The 21,019-nt window shown below is 48.2% G+C and overlaps 1 protein-coding gene across 1 annotated transcript in view; it reads right to left on the reverse strand.

Moving 5' to 3' along the window:
• Positions 1-9,017: 9,017 nt before the first annotated feature.
• The window catches only part of CASQ2 (calsequestrin 2), a 65,162-nt gene continuing 53,160 nt past the window's right edge, over positions 9,018-21,019 (reverse strand). The window contains exons 9-11 of the mRNA XM_077767959.1: positions 14,592-14,692; positions 12,412-12,486; positions 9,018-10,973 (exon numbers count right to left, since the gene is read on the reverse strand). Of these exons, the coding sequence (XP_077624085.1) occupies positions 10,776-10,973; positions 12,412-12,486; positions 14,592-14,692 (374 nt within the window). The 3' untranslated portion in view covers positions 9,018-10,775. The remainder of the gene's footprint in view (positions 10,974-12,411; positions 12,487-14,591; positions 14,693-21,019) is intronic.

Genomic DNA, 21,019 nt, shown 5'->3' on the forward strand with positions numbered 1-21,019 from the left:
GAAGTGATTCCCCTCACCCCTCCTCACCCCCGCCCCCTCCCCCTGCATCTGGGGAAGTGAGTATTAGTCTCTCCACAAAAGCAAGGGAATTGGGTCCTTGGTTCGCACCCCCTCTGGTTGTGCTGTCTGATGGAAGGCTCCCTACACGGGGACCCATGCTTGTTTGTGGGTGTGTGTTTCCATGTATGTGTACATTTCTCTGAGAGTCATTACCAGATGGGCGGCATCTGCTTTATAGGTTAGCTGTCTCAACATCTGTGCTCTCTGTAGATGGGTTTGTTCTGGCCCAAGAGCGTCTTTTTCTCCCTATGCCTGATGGCAGAGAGGTCTCCTGATAGCACCCATCTTTTGGAAGACTTCTCTAACACCGAGTCATTTCTCCCTTGGCTCCTATATTCCTTGCCCTCGGTTACACTGGCTTCTCCCCAGGAGTAAATGGCTTTAGTGTAGAATGTCTTCTGGAAAGCTTGATGCCCTGCAGGCAGTCCATTAGCCTCTCTCTCTCTTTCTCTCTCTCTGTCTCTTACCTCAGGACCCTATAACCTAAAAACAGCAAGACGCAGAGAAAGAAAGGTCAAGCTCTTGTGATAATTACTGCTCCAACTTCACTACCTTGGAGGCCTTCCTCTTGTTTCTCAATATAACTTAAAAGCTGAGCTTCATAAAAAAAGATAAGGCTGATTACCAAAAGTAGCACAGAAATGTTCACATCATATTTAAATGGTCCAGCAGAGGTCCTGCAACTGTAAAGGGATGGAAATATTTCTGGGTAGCCATGATGCTTTACAAATCTTGTTACAAAAAAAAAAAAAGTAAAACAATAAATCACTACTGTGAGTTTACTATGTAACCTTGTGGTCATATTCCATTGATAATAAAATATGAGTTGTTCTCAAGCCCATAGCATAGTTCTTGAATGGTATTCAGGGCAGTAGTGAATCGAGGTAATTTAGACTCTAGGCGGAAGTTGCCGGGTTGCACTTTAACCAAGTTGATGCCCAGAAGATTCAATTTCAGGTCAGGTTTTTGACAAAACGTATTTTGGTCAGACAAGGAAAAGAAGGGTGCCGGCACCATCAGGCGTTGTGTCGGGTGCTGTTCTAGAATATGAACTCCTTGGAGGCAGCGGGATCTCCATTTGGCAGCTGAGGAGGACCATCAGAGAGGGAGGCACCGGTCTGAAGTGTCCTGGCTAGTGAGTGGGATTTCAAATCTAATGTCTGATTCCAGCCCCTCGCTCTCTGCGCCCTGAGGTGTGGTCTGCATGATCTGGCATTTGGGAACGTGGAGGAGGGACCAGAGGGACACTTAACCTTGACTCGGAACCTGGGGTGAGGGTTCCTTGGAGGTGGGAGAATCCCTTCAGTTCTTTCACTTTGCACCGGAGCTGTGGCCCCGGTCAGGGGTGGGGGGAGGTGATGGTGCTGGCCGATTTCTTGGGATTTCTAATTGAAAGGACTTGAGAATGCCCCTCCCCCAGGACAACCTTCTCTGCCACCACGTGCCACAAGGCCAAGGCTCTATTGTCCTGGCAGCCACCCTTTGCTTTTGCCGCTCTTGCCCTGGTGCTCTGCTTCACCTGGTTAGGGTGGGAGAGAGACCACCCACAGGCCCAGCGATGGGAGCTCGGGAACTGGGGTCCCTGGCCTCCCTCCTTGATGTCAGTGCTTCCAGCAGGCATTTCCCATCCCACTCTTCCCTCCCCCCCACACACACATTTGCCCTCAACCATTTTAACGGAACTGATAAAACAGAACTCGGAAAACGCAGTTCTCCTCTCTTCCGATGCCTTTACATTTTGTTCCGTTGAGCACGCACTACCTTTTTCTCTCCTGCTGTTCGCTTTCCGTGGAGGACAGGAGAACCAAGATGGTGCTCCTGTTCCTCAGCGTGGCTACCCCATAGGGACTGGGACAGAATTTCAGAGGGCAGAAAAGCAACTGTAAAACTGCTCCATGAAATAGAATTTGGGGGACTCTGGGGGTCTCCCTTGCCAGGCCTCGTCCCATTTTTATTTTGATAACCCAATTTGCTTTGTTTCACCTGTAAAAGCTTTAATGGGTTGTTTTACAGTCTCCCCGATAAACAGATTTCTAACATCTGAAGCATTAAGGGAAAGGTTACTTCCAATATGGCACGAAGGATCTATGTCTCGCAGCTTGAAAACACCAGTGTTTTTGTCTTAGGGGAAAAAAAACACTCTTATCTTGATGTGATCTATGCCCAGGCTTTTGTCTTCAGAGTGTCTTTGGCACTGAAATAATTTTTGCATACAGATATTTGAATGTACAGTCGTCTGGTTTTGTGTTTGCTTCTATTTATCGGCGTTTTCTAGAACATGAGCTTTCATTCTGAAGGAGCTGGTCACTTAGGTGTCGTTAAGCCCCCCCAATGTCCAAAGCCTAGGAAAGCTGCATCTCTGAGGACCAGAGACTGTTGCTCAGGGAATTAGTAATGGGACCCAGGCATGGGGTCTGTGGGTGACAAGTCTAGTTTAACTCCCATCACGGGGAATTTAGAGAGTGGCACTGTCACCATTTCAGGGGCCAGGTAGGAAGAGGGGGCAGTGGCTTTACATTTGCCAGTCGCCCTCAGTGATAGAAATAATGGCATATTCGCTTCATGCGGCTCATCATTCTTAAAAAAAAAGAAAAAGGATCGTGAAATTCAAACTTTGGTGGTAATTCCTTTTCATGATGGATTTGCCGTAGGATTTAATTAAATGGCTAAATAGACATTACCCAAACTGGATGTCCGAGCAGTCGTTCATGAGTACAACTGTTGTGTAGGGTGTGGCCAGAATGAGGACGGCTGGGTCCCGACTCACTGGGGTGGTGAGTGTAACTTGCCCTGTGAAGGACCACTTCCTGGACCAAGATGCTAGAGAGAAGGCCAGCAGAGGCGCAAGTCCAGTCCCCTTCAGAGAAGGTTCTTTGACAATTCACTGCTTTTGCATCGGAAGAACTTTTCGCTTCTGGATTTACAGCCTGGAAGGGTCCGTGACAATACCATCTGTCTCTATGTGACGGAGCCAGAAGGGTCTGTGCACAAATGTGGCTGGGGGACTCGGTGTTCTTTCTTAGTAGTCAATACTGCACTTTGTAACCAGGAGGGGGCAGGTTTGCTTATCGGTCTCTGCTCCCGTCACCAAGTTTGTATAAGGCCTGGGTATGATTTCCGGCGTAAACAGGCTCTGATGAGGCATCTCAAACCTCTAAATGAATGGTTCTACCAGCAACCACCTCACGAGGACATTTACACACATTCACAAGGTGTGTGCTATGAAATGTCTCCTCGTGACATCTCTCCATAACAACGTTAGTGTTGACAGCTGACACGGTGTACCTGGCAGCCAACTCATTTGGTCCTCTTTTGGGTCCCCCCCATCCCAATTAACCGTAAAACATTTTACATGTTACATTTTTTATACTGTAAAACTTGAAAAATAAACTGAAATCCCAAATTGTATTTGGCTTTTTTTTTTCGTGTGATTATTTCCATCTAAAAAGTTGTTTGTTTTGTTTTTTGTTTGTTTTTTTTTTTTAGGGACGATTTGCACTCTGTATCATTTCGATACCCTCTTAAAACCAACATGTCAAGTGTCTATGAAAACGAAGACAATTATAATGATAGATTGAATGGAAGGTGGATTGGCATTGTAATGAAAACTATCTGTTGTGATCATTTTATGCTCAAGAGAATGTTTTAAATGAATAGATGGCTGAAAATTAAAATCTTAGGCTCTACGAATGAAGATGAAATGGGCCTTCTGAATAAATCAGCAAGTGAAAAGAGCCTTGAGTTAAGAAGGGAGGAAGAAAAGCGTCAGACCCTGGATGTGTGAGGGGGGTCAATATTGGATTGTTTTGGTGAGTGGCTTGGTAATTCCATTTTAATTATTGACTGATTTTTAAATAGGTAGGTCTGTTTAAAAGGAACTTGATTATTTACCAAAGAAATGTTGGGATTTGCCTTCCACCATGCTCAGCTATTTTTTTTTTACCTGGGTAGAGCGCTGATAGCACACCATGAAAATCTCACCTGTTGCATGGACAGGGGTCAGAGAAAGCAATGGATTTGAAGATACTCATTGTATAGATTACTGATAAATTCTGTTTCTCTGGGCCATCAGCCAAGACGATAATTTATATCTGCACAAGCAAACCCTGCTAGAGGAAAGATTAAAGTTGCCTACAGACATGAACCAAAGAGTCCTCTCTCTTTCATTCACTACCCGTTATACTGCTATGGAATTTTGGAAGAGTTTTGAGGATATCAGGTGATAAACCAGCAGAGTATAGAAGTGGAGTGAGGGATATCGGGCTGGTACCAGTTAAGTCACTGCCTGCACACCCAGGAATAGAGACCGGGCTCACCAGCAGTGGCGTGGCACAGGCATTGTCCCTGATTCCGGAGAGACTTGGCAGCTCCCTGGTGGTGTCAACATGTCACACAAGTATCTCCTAGTTATCATACTAAGGTTGACTGGGAAAAACAAAACTACACTTGACTTTTGGCTATGTTCTCTGTATTTACATCTGAACGTGTTCCCGAGGTTCTGAGAATTTGTACTTTCGGACAAAATGATGATGCCTTTGTAGGACTAACACAAGCTTCTTCAAACATTTTCCTTTTCTAGCTTTTGGCCCAGCCTTCCCATCTCACCCACTCATTTTTGCCTTCTGTGATCTGCATGTGTGAACAAGCTTTAAAGGTCCATTGACTATTTGAGTGAATGAGTGAATGAGAACACGATAGCACACTCAGCTACCCACTCAGATAGCTACCGGCTGCAATCTAATCATGTGTGATTTTTTTTTAATGTTTTATTTATTTTTGAGAGAGAAATAGAGACAGCGTGAGCAGGGGAGGGTCAGAGAGAGAAGGAGTCACAGAATCGGAAGACAGGCTCCAGGCTCTGAGCCAGCTGTCAGCACAGAGCCCGACGTGGGGCTCGAACCCACGAACCGTGAGATCATGACCTGAGCCGAAGTCGGACGCTTAACCGACTGAGCCACCCAGGCGCCCCTAATCATGTGTGATTTTTAAGGGGAATCATTGGTATTTCATAGGATCCTAGGGTTCACATTGAGCATTCTAGCCTTTGCTACTCTGAAGAGTTCAGACTGCTAAAATGCTATATTAATTCAAAAGAGGTCCTTAATTCACTTTGCAAGCATTTGGGTCTGCAGATGCCTTAAAATAAATGGACAGCTCTAGGTGGCTGTGGTTATCCTGTTCCCAGAGAGTGGGGTCTGGGATTTCTGCTGCCATTCCCATAATGCTTCAGTGCCCATTGTGGTGCCTGTATTTCTAGGTGACTTTGCTTACCTGGGTAAAGAACTTCACACATCAGAAGCTCTTCCCTGAGCCAAAGAGATTCTGTGTTCCTATTTTATTTTATTTTATTTTTATTTTATTTTATTATTTTGTTTTGCCATGGGCTATTCAGAGCAAATCTGAACTGATCACGGCATTGCCAAAAAGCCCCTGCGTGACTTTGGATAATCACCAGCATATTCTTAATGGTACTAATAGCTCTTGATACAAATCACTAGCACATTCTTAGTGGTACTAATCACTGTTAAATTAGCTTTGTATAGGGCTTAGAGAGTACTTAGTCAAACAAGTTTATTAGGTACCTATCAGAACATAGGCACTGAGGATAGAACAGAATTAGCCGAAGCCTTTTCCCTAGGGTTGCTGTCAGATGAGTACAGGGAAGAAGACATACATATAAAAGTATAATAAGTTGAAGTTTCTGTAAGGGAACTTTACACAGGGTGCAGCGAGGGCTCAGCTGATAAGGTGGCCAATTAGCCTGGGGTGTGACTGGAAAGTCAGAGAGTGCACCTTACTTTATACTTAAGGTAAGGTAGTTGGGAGTTCGCCAGGCAGGCACAGATGGGAAAAGACAGGCATTCCAGTAGATGGAACAGCATGAGTAGAGGCTCAGAGTTGTTAGGCAGCCAGGCAGCTTCCACCAAGTTCAGGTTCTAAGAGTAGGAGAGGCAGGTGGTGGGGAGGTGGCATGGGAGCTGAGGCCAGTAAGGTGAACCAAAGGCAGCTCACATAGACCGTGAGTGCCCCACAAAGGAAACTGGCTTTTACCGATGACAAAGCTACACCTGACCCCCTAGCCTGTTGCCAGTGGTGCTGACCCAACTTCTGCTAAAATAACCACTGGGTGCTATAATCCCCCATGAGGCATTTGGATGCCATAATTCCAAGACTGACACTCTATATGTGCAGCAGAAATCAACCCATCAAGTACGATGCTCTCCTGATCCAGGATCCTGGATCTTGTGGGCATCAATCAGCACTACTCACACTCTGCTTTCCTCATATGGAGGAGAAACACATCAGGGACTTTGGGTTTTACAAGACCCACCCCGTGTCTCCTCCCCAGCCTCTCACCACACAGCCCAGCTCTGCATTTGCAGTCATCAACCTTTCCATTCATAGCTCGCTCTTTGGCCTCTTCGTCTGAAAAAAAAATTTTTTTTAACGCCTCCTGGAAATAGAGAGCCACTGAATTGTATGCGTGTGTGTGACATGATCAGTTTTTTCATTTTAGAAAGATCACTTGATCACAGCGCGGAGGCTGGGTTGGAGATGGGAGCGCCGTGGGAACTTTGCTACCACCCAGGTGAGAGCTTATAAAGCTCTGGTCATGCATCGGGGTGGGTGCAGAGGAGAGCCCAGGACTGGCTCCCTAGTCGATGCGGAAGCAGGATGCAATGGAATGGCTCTAAGATTTCTGGCTTGGGCACTACCAGAGGGGGATACCTCTTCCCCACTCCTCCCTTTCTATGAAGAAGGATCTTGCCCTAAATGCTGCCGGCCTTTTGCCTAAACCTTACTCCTGTTCTGAGGTAGAACGGGTTACCTGGTTAGTGGGTAACAGCCCTTTGTCCAGATTTCTTGGGGTGAAGTTCTTGGGGGTGAAGGCAGTGTGGAAGGCCTGGGTTTTTCCTCCTCCCCTCCATCCTCACCCACTGGAAGGCAATGGCCTTTGTCCTCTCTACAAGTCTGACTCCCTTGGGTGGCCTACAGTTGGAGGCAGGAAGCTGGGAAGCCCATTCTCCTCAACTCTAGTCTCCAAATTGCTGCTCTTCGTAATAATGGTGATTATTAATTATTATTAATTATTAACATTGCACTCCTGACTTCTTGACCTAATTTGGGGGAGATCTTTAAAGCCCCAAAGCTGTGTTAGTCTCAGGTGCCTAAGGGACCTCCCGATGAAGCTGGTCCAAGAGAGACAGCTGGCGTGAGGGGTGTGGAAACAGGAGAGCCTGGCTAGAGACACGTGATGTTGGTAACCACAGGCGGAGCGAGATCCCCTGGGGGGGTGGACAGGCTGTGGTTCCCAGCTTTGGCTTGTGTCAGCCCTGGTGACTCTAAGATGTAGATGGTCAGTCCCCAGCTCTGTAGATGGGATCTCAGGGTGTCTGGGCTCGAGACAGGCATCTGCGTTTTCTAAATAAGCTTGGAGGATGATACCCTGATGCTCACTGAGCAGGGTCGAGAATCCATGGTGGGAGTAGGAAGTTGGAAGGCAGAGCCCCAGGACCCACCAGCACTTTCGAGGGGCGAGTGTGTTTGCGTATATCAGGATCATTATCAAAAGCTACTTGGTAATGATCTATGACAAGTGACATGACTAGTATGGGCTTCCCGCATTATACAAACGAGAGCCCTGGACAGGACACAGCCTTATTATGGAACGGATAAGGCTCATTTCTAGCTCTGAGGTGTTATTTTTAAAAATACACCGAAAATGATTGTGCATTCTTGATAACACAATGAATGTTTTCTCCAACAGGATGGCCAGAACTTGCAGTTCTAATTAACCTCCATTTCCAGGAGGGGATAAGTTGAGTACAGCCTCCAGAGAAAGAATATCTTGGCTTAAGCAGTGAAAAGGATTGTGGGAAATTCACTTGCATCCATCTCAGGACACTATCCAAGGAAAAGAACTGGGATCCTTTGATTGCTTAATTTAAGGAATTTGATTTAGTTTAAATCCTTGATTTAAGTATAAAAATGAAGGTATACTGTTACTCCTTTAAAGCGTTTGTGTGGCCCTGGGAAAATTACTTGGGCCCTCTTAGTTTCCTCATTGGTAAAATGGGGATAACAGTAAGGCTTATAAAAACTTTGTAAGGATGAAATGACATAATACATGTCAAGCACAGAGCACAGTGCTCTAGGCACATACCAAACATTCAATAAATACCAGCGCAAGAAGTTTTAGACCAATAGCTAAATAACACTACTACTTACAGATAGCACTAGCTTAATACTCTGTGCTTCTAACATGGGAGTACCACGACATGATTTAGACTCAGAGCATATTACTCAGGCCTCCGGGAACAAGGAATTTTTCCTGGGCTGGAGCACAGGCCACTTTCATGACAGACCACATTCCTTGGCTACTTGAAAGATTAGCTTCAAAGATTGCTTTGAAAATGTACCTCCCCAAGAGCTTATTAGAGGTGCGGCTGGGTCTGGCCGGATCCCAGCACAGTCCAGCTTGGGAAGTGTCTGCCTTGCTTTGTGAAGGGGGGGCGGGGAGGGTGGAATAAAAAGAAGGAGGCTTTGTCAGCATTGTTAGCCAACAGTGCTGCGGAATTATAGGTATTCTGATTAATCAATCATTGGCNCGTCCAGCTTGGGAAGCGTCTGCCTTGCTTTGTGAAGCGGGGGCGGGGGGGGGGAATAAAAAGAAGGAGGCTTTGTCAGCATTGTTAGCCAACAGTGCTGCGGAATTATAGGTATTCTGATTAATCAATCATTGGCCCACCACTTTAAGAAATGAGTATGTGTTTTGCGCTGGACTGAAGATACAAAGGCAAATAAAGTCCTTGCCTCCCAGAAGCCTACAATTTAGCGAAAGGACAGGCATGTAAATATGTGTTACAATTTAAACATTTTTTAAAAGTTTATTTGTTGAGAGAGACAGAGAGAGAGGGAGCACAGGGAGGGCAGAGAGAGAGGGAAAGAGACAGCATCCCAAGCAGGCACTGCACTGTCAGCACAGAGCCCAGTGTGGGGCTCGAACCATGAACCAGAGCCAAAACCGGGAGTCAGATGCTCGACTGAGCCCCCCAGATGCCCCCATGTATTACGGTCAAGGACCATTTCCGTGGTTTGGGGTATGAAGAAAATTCCATGGTTGCGGAGGGGAAGGCGGCCCTTCAGATCCCCTAGACAACTGGACACGTGATGATACCACTCTTCCAATTCAGGACTCCATGAAGAGGAGGAGGAGGAGTTTAGGGGAGAAGGTAATGAGCTGGGGTTTTGCTACATCATTTGAATTGCTTGTGCAACATCCAAACCAAAATGAATGAGTGGGTCTAAAGCTAAGAGAGTGGTCTAGGTTAGAGACCCAGACGTGGAGGTCATGAGCACACAGGTGGTAGCTGATGGGCATGGATGATACTAGCTTGGAAGAAAGTTAGAGTCAGGAGATTCTGTGAAACACCATCATTTAAAGGGCAGGCAGAGGAAGAGGGGCCGGAAAGGAAAACAGAAGGAACAGAGAGGTAGGACAGGAACCAAGAAAGAATGAGCAGGATCAGGAAAACCGAGAGAGGATTTTGAAGATAGTCTCAATATTTTCAAAGTATAAGTTTAATGACAGAGTTAGTTGACTACTATTCCATTAAAGGATTTACCCTATTTCCAAAGCATTTGCACAGTGTCTTACACATGTGTTAAAAGATCGAGAAAATAAATTAGAACGTTATAATGCACACTTAATGCTGAAACGACCAAGCACAATGTAACTTCTACATAGTTTTGAAGGCACTTTGGGATTCTCTCAGTGCCTGAGGGCACCCTTATGAACTCTAGCTATTGTCCTGTGCCAGTGTAGGAGGGTTGACAAATGGAGCCTTGGTTGACCTCTGGATAAGCCAACTTTCTCTCCCCACAGGAGGGCTCACGAGCAGAGAAGGGTATCCAGATGCCTGCTCAGGCTAGGAAGCCAGCTGACTCAATCAGGGGCATGAACCCGGAAGAAAACATTAAAAACTTGTAATGCTTCCAGTTCCTCCACCCCCTCATGCATACTGGAAGATCTGTCCCTAAAGGGAAGTTCAGAAAGCAAATCATCCTCCCATCCCACATCCTAGCGTACTAGAAATGATGGTGCCATCTGTACGTAGGTGTTTCAAGGCCCCTCGGTAGCTATCCAGGCCCCTGGATCTAAGCTCATCATGCTGTCACCTACACTTGAAATAGTAAGTTTAACAGAGCCAAGAGAACCTGACTTATAAGCTCGTTTCGAAGGCTGAGCCTTCCCAAGAGAGAACCTCTTGCCTTGAGGAGGGATCCTTGCTGATGTTCCAGGCACGGGGGCCAACTGGCTTCCTTGCAGGGCTCCCTGGGCTCTGACTGTCAGGTCACTCCATGCTTTGAGTCTGCCCACTGTCCACTGTGTTACTGTCCCGTCAAAGACAACAGGTAAACATGAGTCGCGGTGTCAGGGGACTGTTCTCCCCCCGCCCACCGGATTCCGGCACTGCCAGGACCATTGACGGTCTGGTGGGGAAGGAGAGCTTGTCCAAGACCATCGAGACAGTCCATACGGCAATAATGCCCCCACTTGTCCCTGCTGAGTGGGTTTCCTGGGTTTAGAGGCCTGTGCTGAGTGGTACAGCTCTGGAGGAGGGGGGAGGGGGGGCGCCAGGGCTGTGTGCTGTCCGCATGGTCGTGTGCAGCTGTGATTTTGCTCTCATCCGTCATCCAGAGCGGGGCGGGGGCTACTCATCATCATCATCACTGTCGTCATCGTCCTCATCGGAATTGTCATCGTCGTCATCGTCCTGGTCATCATCATCCTCAATGTCATCGTCTTCAGTGTTTATCTTCCCAGAAAGCACATCCTCGATCCAGTCTTCCAGCTCCTCGGCTGTGGGCAGGTCGTCATCGTCAGGGATCTCCATCCAGACGCTGTCCGCCTGCAGCGAGGGGCCCAGTGAGTGAGTGCAGGAAGGACGAGCCAGACCAGAGGGGCCCAAGCAGCCTGGCTCTGTGACCAGGCATGTGCACACCACTCCATGCAAAAGCCTCGATGCAGAGCGCTCTGGGTAGTGTCGCACTTGTGCAAGATAAAAGGAGGTGTGTGTGTGTGTGTGTGTGTGTAGTTTGTGCAGAAAGGTTTCTGAGACAGAGGCCAGGTTGTGGAGGGTTGGCAGGGGAATGGGTGGGGCCCAGCATGCTGAGACCGGCAGCCCCCTCAACCTCCTCCCCCCACCACACCCCAAGTTTCTGCCTCGCTTCCCCACCCTGGAGCAGTTCCTCCCTCCCCACCCTACCCTGCCTGCCTCCTTATCCCAAGCATTCTGGAAAGTGCTGGGGGCTGGGAGGCAGCCCAGGTCTGGGGCGGTTCCCAGGGTACTGAAATCAAGTATTATTATGGATTGTAATGATATTTGCACTGTTTCTCCCTCCTCTGACTACATGAGCATATCCACAAGACACCTATTTAATAAGAACAAACACATATATGACATTTCTGGTAGGACAGCCATGAAACCACTTACTAATGGGTCCCTCAGGGAATGGGAAAAGGAATGGGGTCAGGGCAGTGGGAAAGGCTTTTGCTTTTCACCTTATCGTCTACTGTTTTACTTAAAAATGTTTTACCTTGAGCAAGTTTTAAAAGGTATTTATGATTATCAACTTAAAAAGCAGTTTAAAAAATAAATGTAGAATTCCCCAGGTGATCAGATAACAGGATAAAAGGACATTGCTCACTGGCCCCCAATCACAGGCATTTCCAGCACCATTAATTAGGGCTCCAAAAACTTCTCTGTGACCATTTCTTTCTGTCTATCATTTGCCCGTTATCTGTTGTATCTGTGCCCCGTTCTGTTTTTGTATGGTGGGGTTGTATCTGACGTCTGGACGGAGATCTAGAGTTCCTCGTGCTCTGCCGGTTGGCCACTCCAGCTTCCCTCCCCGCCCTCAGGTCAATGGCGCCTGCGTGGTAAGGAGAGGCCCCCGTCCTACATGGTCTTCCTCCTGCTCTCCTGCAGCCCCTTGCCCATCACCTGCTGTGCGATGGAAGCGTCATGTGTGGGCTCCTTTGCATTAAAAGAGTTTGTTGTCAGGCTTTGGGAGAACATACAGGACAGTTTACTTGGGTGGACAAAGTTCCAAATAGTAAAACAGGACAGCTGGCCCCGTAAGCAAGAAAACATGGCCATACATCTCCGAGGACGTGCCCATGGAAGAGAATCATAAAACCATGGCTTAAGACGGGCTCGGGCGCTAGGCGTGGGCCACCCTGACAAATTTTCCACTTCAGGACAGGCTACACTCCTATACCTGGTGGCCCAGTCTGGACAGGACAGGCTGAGGGTGTCTGAGCAAGCTTTCATGGGGTATACTCACATCTGTGACGTTCACCACCCCGATCTGTGGCTTGAATAGATCAATCTTGAAAGTCTTTTCCCAATAGGCAACAAGCTGAAGACAAAAGAAAAACAAAACAAACAAACAAACAAACAAAAAAACCCAATGAGATTAGACAGCAGACAGAGGACATTCCCTGTTAAAGCCACCCCATCATCATAGGTCACCATTGATGAAAGGTCTCCAAAACATCTGTGGGCACTTTGGAACTTGAAGACTCAGCCTCAGCCCCCAAGCACTTTAAATAAGTACAAGGAAAAAGTCATAACACAAACTATGGAAATGTGTAATATAAAATCTTCTACAGCTGTAAGGAAGAATATTACAGAGATGGTCTGACGCTGATTCCCAAATTACTTGTGGCTCTTTTATAGTTTATGTGTGGCCAGAGTGCCATTTTCCTCCACTTCTCTTTCAGTGTCCCATTTACAAATCCCTTACCTTGCATTACTCTGATCCATTGATCCATAAGACAGAGGGTAGTGAAGGGCCATCCAAGTAAAGGGGGGGGGTGCTTTGCCCAGCTTGGGATCCACATGGACCGATCTCTGACTGGGGCGGGACTAAAGGAGTCCAGGGCCGTGGGGCTAAGATGGTGCAAGTGTTCAATGGCAGAAAGTCTCCAAGGCAAATATAAGCCTGATGGGGACCAGGGATAGTCAGGAACCTGGAGATCAGCACAGCCTAAAGATCTCTCCTTTGTGAAAACCAAGGCAAACAAACACTTAGGGCAGGTGGAGAGAGCGGCAGACCACCTGCAAGCTGGCGTAACAAAACAGTCCAGGCAAACCAGGACCCCAGTCGGGCAGAGGCTAACTAAAAAATGTTATAATAAATAGGATCTTATGAGGCCATGACTCTGTTCCGATCACCCAGAATGACGACATTGGCCTCAGGTGCCGGGAGAGTCTCTGCCTTCGATTCACTTATTCTGTTTGTAGAATTGGGTATTAGGACTCTTGAACTCATTAAGCCCCCACCACTTTGAATTTAATCATGGTATGATCCATTGTGTCCTATGCAACAAATGAGAATTCCTGGACGAAGATGGGTTATTGTTTATAATCTAATGACAACTAAACGTTTACTGATTACCAGCAGCTAGCTCAACTTAAAGTCCATTGACTAGCAGGCAAAACTCTGGCATCACATAGTCCTGGGTCAGGATATCACGTCTACCACTTAGTAGCGTTAACCTCGCAGGCAGCTATTCTTTTCATCTGTCAGATAGGGATTAGGATAGTCCCTACCTCATAAGGGTGTCAGGAGGATTAGATGAGATGGTGCCTGTGAAGAATTTACTATAGTTCCAAGCATACAGTAGAGTATATCAGCTACATCCATTATCACTACCACTGGCTCGCGTGTTGTACGCATTCTGTTTATTATCCTCTTTAAAAATAAGCATAATCCTCTCTTTCTCAAATAAAATTTTTAAAAATCGGCTCAGCTCAAGATCCCAGGGTCATGAGATTGAGCACCCATCAGGCTCCGTGCTGAGCATGGAGCCTGCTTGGGATTCTCTCTCTTTCCCTCTGCCTCTCTCTCTCTAAAACAAATTAAAAAAATAAAAATAGGCATAATCAAGGCTTTCTGGCTGTTGATCATGGACACTCGCAAGAGTTTGGACTTTAATTTTCTTACACAGTCAACATGTGCTAGATAGGAGGCGAGGACCTGGGAGAACACAATGGACATGACAGAGGGCCTCTGCCCTCCCAGAGGTTGCTCCTTCTCTCCATGAGGTTCTTAACTCTGCAAAATGTTCGAGTCTGATTTTAATCACTTAGTCATCCAGGTTGCCTTGGAATGCCATCCCCCTCCCCCATAGCACATAAGAGGCTATAGCAAGGGAGGTGGTGGGAGGGGGAGGGACAGCAATGGATGCACTAGCGGAAGAACTTCACCCGGTCATGCGCGTGCGTGGCTCAGAGGCACCCCGGTCTCCAGGGAGGTGAATGCTGGGTCTAACCGCCTCGTGTGAAGTTCAGTGTTGCCCCAGTAGCTAAGGTCCCCCACACTGGATGGGGGTGGTCACCGTGCCTGTGCAAGTGCTCCTCCTGTTTCGCACCCTCCTCCCCGCTCCTGGGGCTCACACTGAACACGAGCGCAAGGCTGTGAAGGGGACCGCCGGAGGTGCCCGGCTCTGAGCCACTCACCAGGGGAAAGTCGTCTGGGTCGATCCACACGATGCTGAGGTCAGGGTTGTCCGTGTTGTCCCTGGCGACCTGTTTCAGGATTTCCAGGAACTCGTAACCATCTGAAGCAGGATTCAAGAGAGCTGAGTAACCCCTGCACAGACATGACTTCCTCAGNTATTTGGTGCATGCCCTCAATTACAGGATTATTCTATAAAATGAGTCAGATGAGCACTCTGGCGGCAATGCAGCTTACTCAAAGGAAACAATAAAAATTTTAAATAAAAAAAAAAAGAAAAGTTCACAGGGAAGCAGCTGCTTCTTAGCTCAAAGCTGGGCTTCGTTTGCTAATCTGCATGTGACAAGTGACCAGCCTTGAGTGAGCAAGTGCAATCCCAGGTCAGAGGAGCCCTGCCTGGCCCTTGGTGCCCAGTAGTTTGCTATCCGTGAGCTCTACGTATCAAGGAAATGTAGCCTGGATGCTTAGTTTTCTACAACCTGGAATTTCTGAAACTTTCAAACTACACTTCTGATTTACAGCCTTGAGATAGTAAATAGGATTTCCCTTCCTCCCTCACCATTTCCTTGTAGGCTCTGCCTGCCCCCATCCAGGCAGCAGCATTCATTGCCCCCAGGGGAGGGATGATTCATAAGAAAAGCAGAGACAAGCCTTGTGAGCCTCAAGAACGCAATTTTTTTGTAATTAAAAAAAAATTAAGCCTAAACTTTTAAGGACTGGGAGCATAAAATTTATACCAGAAAACAAAACATTTGGGACGGATGTTTAGTAAAAGAAAGTGCACCCTAACCCCTCAGCATCCCCGCCCCTCTCCCAACTAGAAACAAAGAGTTGAGACTCTGGAAAGTCCCTGAGAATGAGCTCTGTGCCTGTGTGTGTGCGTGTGTCTGCGCGTGTGCGTGCGTGTACATGGATGTACGCCGGTGTGTACATGTGTGTCCACACACAGTAGCTCAACAGTTCCGGGGAACCTCAGAGCACAGGGGCCCCAGGCCTGGTTTCAGAAGGAAACTCAGGACAATGGGAAGGCCCCAGAAGCTCCCGGACAACCCCTCAGTGCAGGAGCACGGGGGCAGAAAAGGTCCGGAGGCCCCACCGAGTTCTCTGTGGCTCTGAGGGACATGGACGACGTCACAGCTGGGACACAGGACCAGCATGATCTGCTGAGAACAAGGGCTAGTGACCGCATGCAACCGCAGCTGACGCAGACCACATGAATAAGACACCGGACCTTGAGGGATGGTGGGGTGAGGGCTGCGGGGCAGGGGCATCTATGATCAGACCCAGTTCCCACTGGGTACAAGGCAGGTTTGGTTCCAGACAATCAAGTCCCATGTCTGACCTAGCTGATGTGTGTGGCCTGAAATGTACGCCCTCCCTACAAGCAACTCGCCACCATCTCCTATTCAGTCTGCTAACTGCACTTTCTTTGTACAGGTTTCTTCTTGTGCTCAGGTCGCAGGCACCTTGAGCTCTCCTCTCTTTGACAAGCCTCGCCTCTCTCTGGGAGCTCTAGCCTTTGCTTGGCTGCTGGGAGGCCTCCTGGTAAAGATTCTCCTCTGCCCTTCCTCATCTCCAGTACATTCCAGGCAAAATGCCATCCTCAGTCACTCAGCTCTGGGCCGGGGTCCTCACTTACATGGCCACTAACAGTGCTAACTGTTGGATTCAGACTGGGTGCCCTCAGGCCTTGCTACCTGGAAAGCAGTCACTGCTAGGAGACAGGAAGCTGCAGCCCCTTCCGACAGAGATACGCTCTGCCTGGGTGGATTCTTCCCTCTAGTTTCTGAATTACAGGTTTCCCTTGATATCCAAAACTAGAAAGTTCCTATGAACCAAAGTGTTGTAAAGCGAAGAAGCAATAACATTTCATAAAATCCCAAATCCTCTTCGGATTTCTTTTCATTAGCAAAAGCAGGTACTAACGTAGGGCTTTCGTAAAAGCAAAAGGATGCAACGCGAATGTCCGGTTAGCGAGGGAAACCTATAGATCACGTGTTCCCTTCTACGACAGACCTTTGTGAGGAACAGGGCCACAGGCTTTAGAGTGCATGGTCATTGTGGGGATGGGAGGCAGTTGGGTTTGGGGGATATACTCCTGGTGCCTGGAGGAGTGGCTGAGAAGGTGGAGCACTGCGTCTTATGATACAAAACCCACAGATTCCCAGTTCTGTCGCACAGATCTGTTCCCTGTTATCTGAACATCATGTCTCCCTTCTCTGGGGACAGAACTCCGCCACAGAACAGGGGATCTGCGGGTTATGTTTCATAATACACAGACGACAAGGGGAATTCTCCAAACACACTTTGCATGACTACTGTCAGCAGCCAGAAGGAAGTAGTCTGGAAGGGAAGAATCAAATTTAAAAGTGAATTTGAGGCACACCTGGGTGGCTCAGTCGATTAAGTGTCTGACTCTTGATTTCGGCTCAGGTTGTGATCTCACGGTTTGTGGGATCCAGCCCCACCTCGGGCTCCCTGCTGATAGCACAGAGTCTACTTGGGATTCTCTCTCTCCCTCTTTCTGCCCCTCCCCCCCCACTCACTCTCTCTTGCTCTCTCTCAAAATAAACATTTTTTTAAATAAAAAGTGAACTTGACAAATCAGAAATTCACAAAGAGGATGAAATTCAATGACAGGCTCCGATTCAAGTAGAAACTAAATTCGAGATATAATAGATGAACTTGCGCAAAGGGAGGGGAGAAGCCAATTCGACACTGCATTGCAGAGGGGGGGCAAGGGTGTCATCGGGGGGGCAAGGGTGCCATCAGAGCTCTGATGGAACACAAGCTAGCGCTGGAGCTTTCTGATGGAAAAGCCCACAGAATGTTGGAATTAATAAAAAGGAATGCCATGTACAGGAACCTATTCCCCTCTACATGCTAGAGCAGGCTGGGAGATAAAAATAAAAAGAGTGAAGGAATAAAAATTGAGTTCTGCAAGAAAAATCAAAGGGACTGGGGTTTTAACATAAACGAGAAAAGTGAAAATTTTGGCTTAATGCTCATTTGTAGGAATATACAACGTTTTTGCATCTATAGAGGAGTAAGGAAATCTCAGAAAACATTCACAGAATAAAAAGATAAATGAGGTTGACATTAAAGCAAGAGAAACCTCATCCAGATCTAAGGGCAGGTTTGGACTTTCAGGATGATGAATTCCATCCTGGTCATAATCCTTCTCCTCCCTGGATATTTTCAAGAACAGAACAGGCAGAAGGAGCCTGGCACGATGCTTAAACACATGGACCCTTGGGGCAAACGACCCTGGTTCAAATCCTGGTTCTGCCGTTTTGAGTGTGACTCAGGGCGAGTTACTTAAGTCTTGGTACCTCATCTGTAAAAGTGGGATGATGATAATAATAGTACCTGTTTCATAGGGTGGTTGTAGGTTAAATGAGTTCTTCCCTGAGCTGAGTTCATACCCAGCACTGAGATGGTGCCTGGCATATAGAAAGCTTTAGCCATTGTTCCTAAATCATCCGGATCCTTCTGCTTGAAGACAAGGAACCTAACCATTCATCTCTCCATTCAATGCAGCAGTAATAACTACAATGATCGGGGCACAAGTGGTGGGTTGGATCCAGTGTTGGCGCTGTGCAGTAGACAAGACCAGCTGATAGGAAGTTACACCAGAGACAATATGTCATGGGGTGGCTCCTTCTGGCTGCTGTTAACGATTCCATGACTGAAGGCTTCAGGGTGGCTGTGCCAGCGGGTGTAACTATGATACGTGGGTTAGAGCAAGGTTTAACTCCTTTGTTTTAAAGTCATTAAGCTAACTTGGATTCTCCTGATAGACACATTGTCTCCCCTTTATTCCCAGCCTTGAATGTAGACCTGCTGGGATGGATTCTCATGCATCTGGGAAAGCTGGGTTAAGGTAGCTACATGGGTCTCGCAGGCATTTAGTTGCTAAAATTGTAAGTTACAAGCTCAATTTCCTCTTAGGGAGAGCTTCTGTTTTCTTTGTAAAACAGCTGTCCACACAGGTGTCTTGGAAAAGGGAAACGGCCACTATGGACCCTCCCTTTCTGACCAGGAAGGCAGGTATAGGAAGCCGTATTTCACTTTTGTTCTTCCACGTAAACCACAAGGTGAGTCCACAATTAGAATCACATGAATGAAGGATGGATTTGAAATGAGCAAATGTGTCCTTCATCAGTGATGCACTAAACTTAGAGGCCTTATAAGATTGTGGTCATGTATCTTTCATTCTTTTTTTTTTTTTTTTTGACAGAGAGAGGGAGAGTGCAGTGTGCATATGTGTACATGGGGGAGGGGCAGAGGGAGAGAGAATCTCTCAGAGCAGAGCTTTCGAGGGCCTCAATCCCACAACTGTGACATTATGACCAAAATCAGGAGTTGGATGCTTAACCGGCTGAGCCACCCAGGCAACCCCATGTATCTTTCAGAAGGAATAGTCCGTAATTTAAAAAAAAAAAAAAAAAAAGCCTAGATTAAAGAAAAGGAGGGAACATTATTCTGTGATTTGGGGACTGGTAGTTACTTAGGCACCAAAACTACAGGACTAGTCTCCACATTTAATCTTCACATCTGGTGCTGATGGGGTTGGGAAGATTTAATTATCTCCATTTTAAAGAGGATGGAACTGAGATGCAGGGAGAGTGTGTGGCTCACCCGGCGTCCCCTGAGAGCAAGTGGCAGAACCGGAACTAATTCAGGTGTCTGGTCTGCATGTCTAGAGCCATTGCCACACTCGTCTCCCCTCTGAGGCCTCAGCACGCCGGCCAAAGCTGTTGCCATCTTCCTTCCTCAAAGGTGTGCCTGAGATGTGTGAGCTGAGTGCAAAAGCTTCCACAGTAGGGAAGCAAGGGGCTCCAGAAAACAGCATGAGGGCGGCGTCCTCTGGGGCCATTGGACAGGGCCACCTCCGCCTCCCAGCCCCAGTGTGTCTGGTTGGCCAACTCAGCCATGTCCCTGAGTGTGACTGGAGTCTCAGAGATGGACCTAAACAAAGAAGAGGGACCTGGCGCTGTGAGAACTGTGACTCCCTCCCTGCCACACGGGCCTGGAACCTCAAGTCCCGTGACCCGGGGCTGAGGGCTCCCGTGGCCCCAGCTTTCCCACGGCAAGCAAGAGGCCTCTGGGAATCCCAGCTCTGTGGGAGGGGAGACTGGTGATTATGCTCTCCTCCTCCCAGGCAGGGAGGATCTGGTGGGAATGAGGCTGCACCAAGCCCTGGGGGACCAGTACCAGGCCAGCCCTGGCGGTGACAGGAGCCAGGGCCCTGTCTGGCAGAGACCTGTGTATCTCAGAGCCAAGCCCAGGGACCGGGGGCCTGGGTTTGAGCCCCAGCTCTACTACTTGTTAGCTATGTGACCTGGTGACATTATTTAAGTTCTCTATACCTTTGTTTCCTCATCTGTACATCAGGGACGATGATAAGGACCATACCTCGTGCATAGTTGTTGTGGAGATTACATGCACAGGTAGCACTTAGCAAGAACCCGAAATGTAAGTTCTATAAATCAGATTTACATGTGGGAGCTCAAACACGCAGTCAGCACTCCCACTGGAGACGATCGGTCTCAAAATCATTTTATAAGAACCCAGGTGGTTGCAATCCGGTTGAAACGGAGCTTGGAGACGGTCATTCCCCGGGCCACTGCACGCACGCGCACACAGCAGCCAGTCCTTGCGTTTCCGGCTTGTTAGTGCCAACGTTCCCTGGGCCCTTGGAGGATATCCGTCCAGCATGCGCTCATGTAGAAACGCCAGGCTGCGAACCTTTCAGCAGGTGTTATAAAGAAGATGTCAGCCGGATGCAGACACATCTGGGGGCGGCAGAGGGGAGGCATTCATTTTCAAACCTGTCCAACTGCGGCTGGGGCAGGGGGAGGGGGGTCCTGAGCGCAGGAGCGGGAGAGGCTCTGGAGGAAGAGGAGGACCGAGCAGCACACAGGCCCTGGGGCGAGAGCAGAGCGCTGGATGCGTCCTTCCAGGGCCCAGAGAACAGGCACTGCAGTCTGGGGACCAAGCTCCCGGCTGGAGAAGAGCACCTGGGGGCCCAGGTCACTAGGATGGTCGGCTGTATTCCAGTTCCGGGAACATCAGTGCACAGCGGGGGCGACGGCTGACTTCCCTCCCTTGATTGGCGCTCTCCTCTCACTTCCCCCTTTCTCCTGCTCTCCTTGCCAACCCCCTGTCCCCCTCCCCATTGCAGCTGTGCAGCGGCACCATGCATGCTCAGAGCCCATCTAGGGCCAAGCCGCCTGCCGGACAGGCAGTGAGCTCAGCGGCACCGTGTCCAAACAGCCGGCAATGCGCTAGGCCTCTGGCCGCGTGATCACAAGCACACTATGGAACTTCTCGGGGTCTTTCACATGGTGGAGGTGGAGGGGTTGGTGAAGGGCAACAGAGAGGTGGGAGGGAGGGCTGAATGGTCCCTGGAGGTCATCGGAGGTAG

This window comes from Crocuta crocuta, unplaced genomic scaffold, assembly GCF_008692635.1.
Source record: "Crocuta crocuta isolate KB4526 unplaced genomic scaffold, BGI_CrCroc_1.0 scaffold180, whole genome shotgun sequence".
Classification (NCBI taxonomy): domain Eukaryota; kingdom Metazoa; phylum Chordata; class Mammalia; order Carnivora; family Hyaenidae; genus Crocuta; species Crocuta crocuta.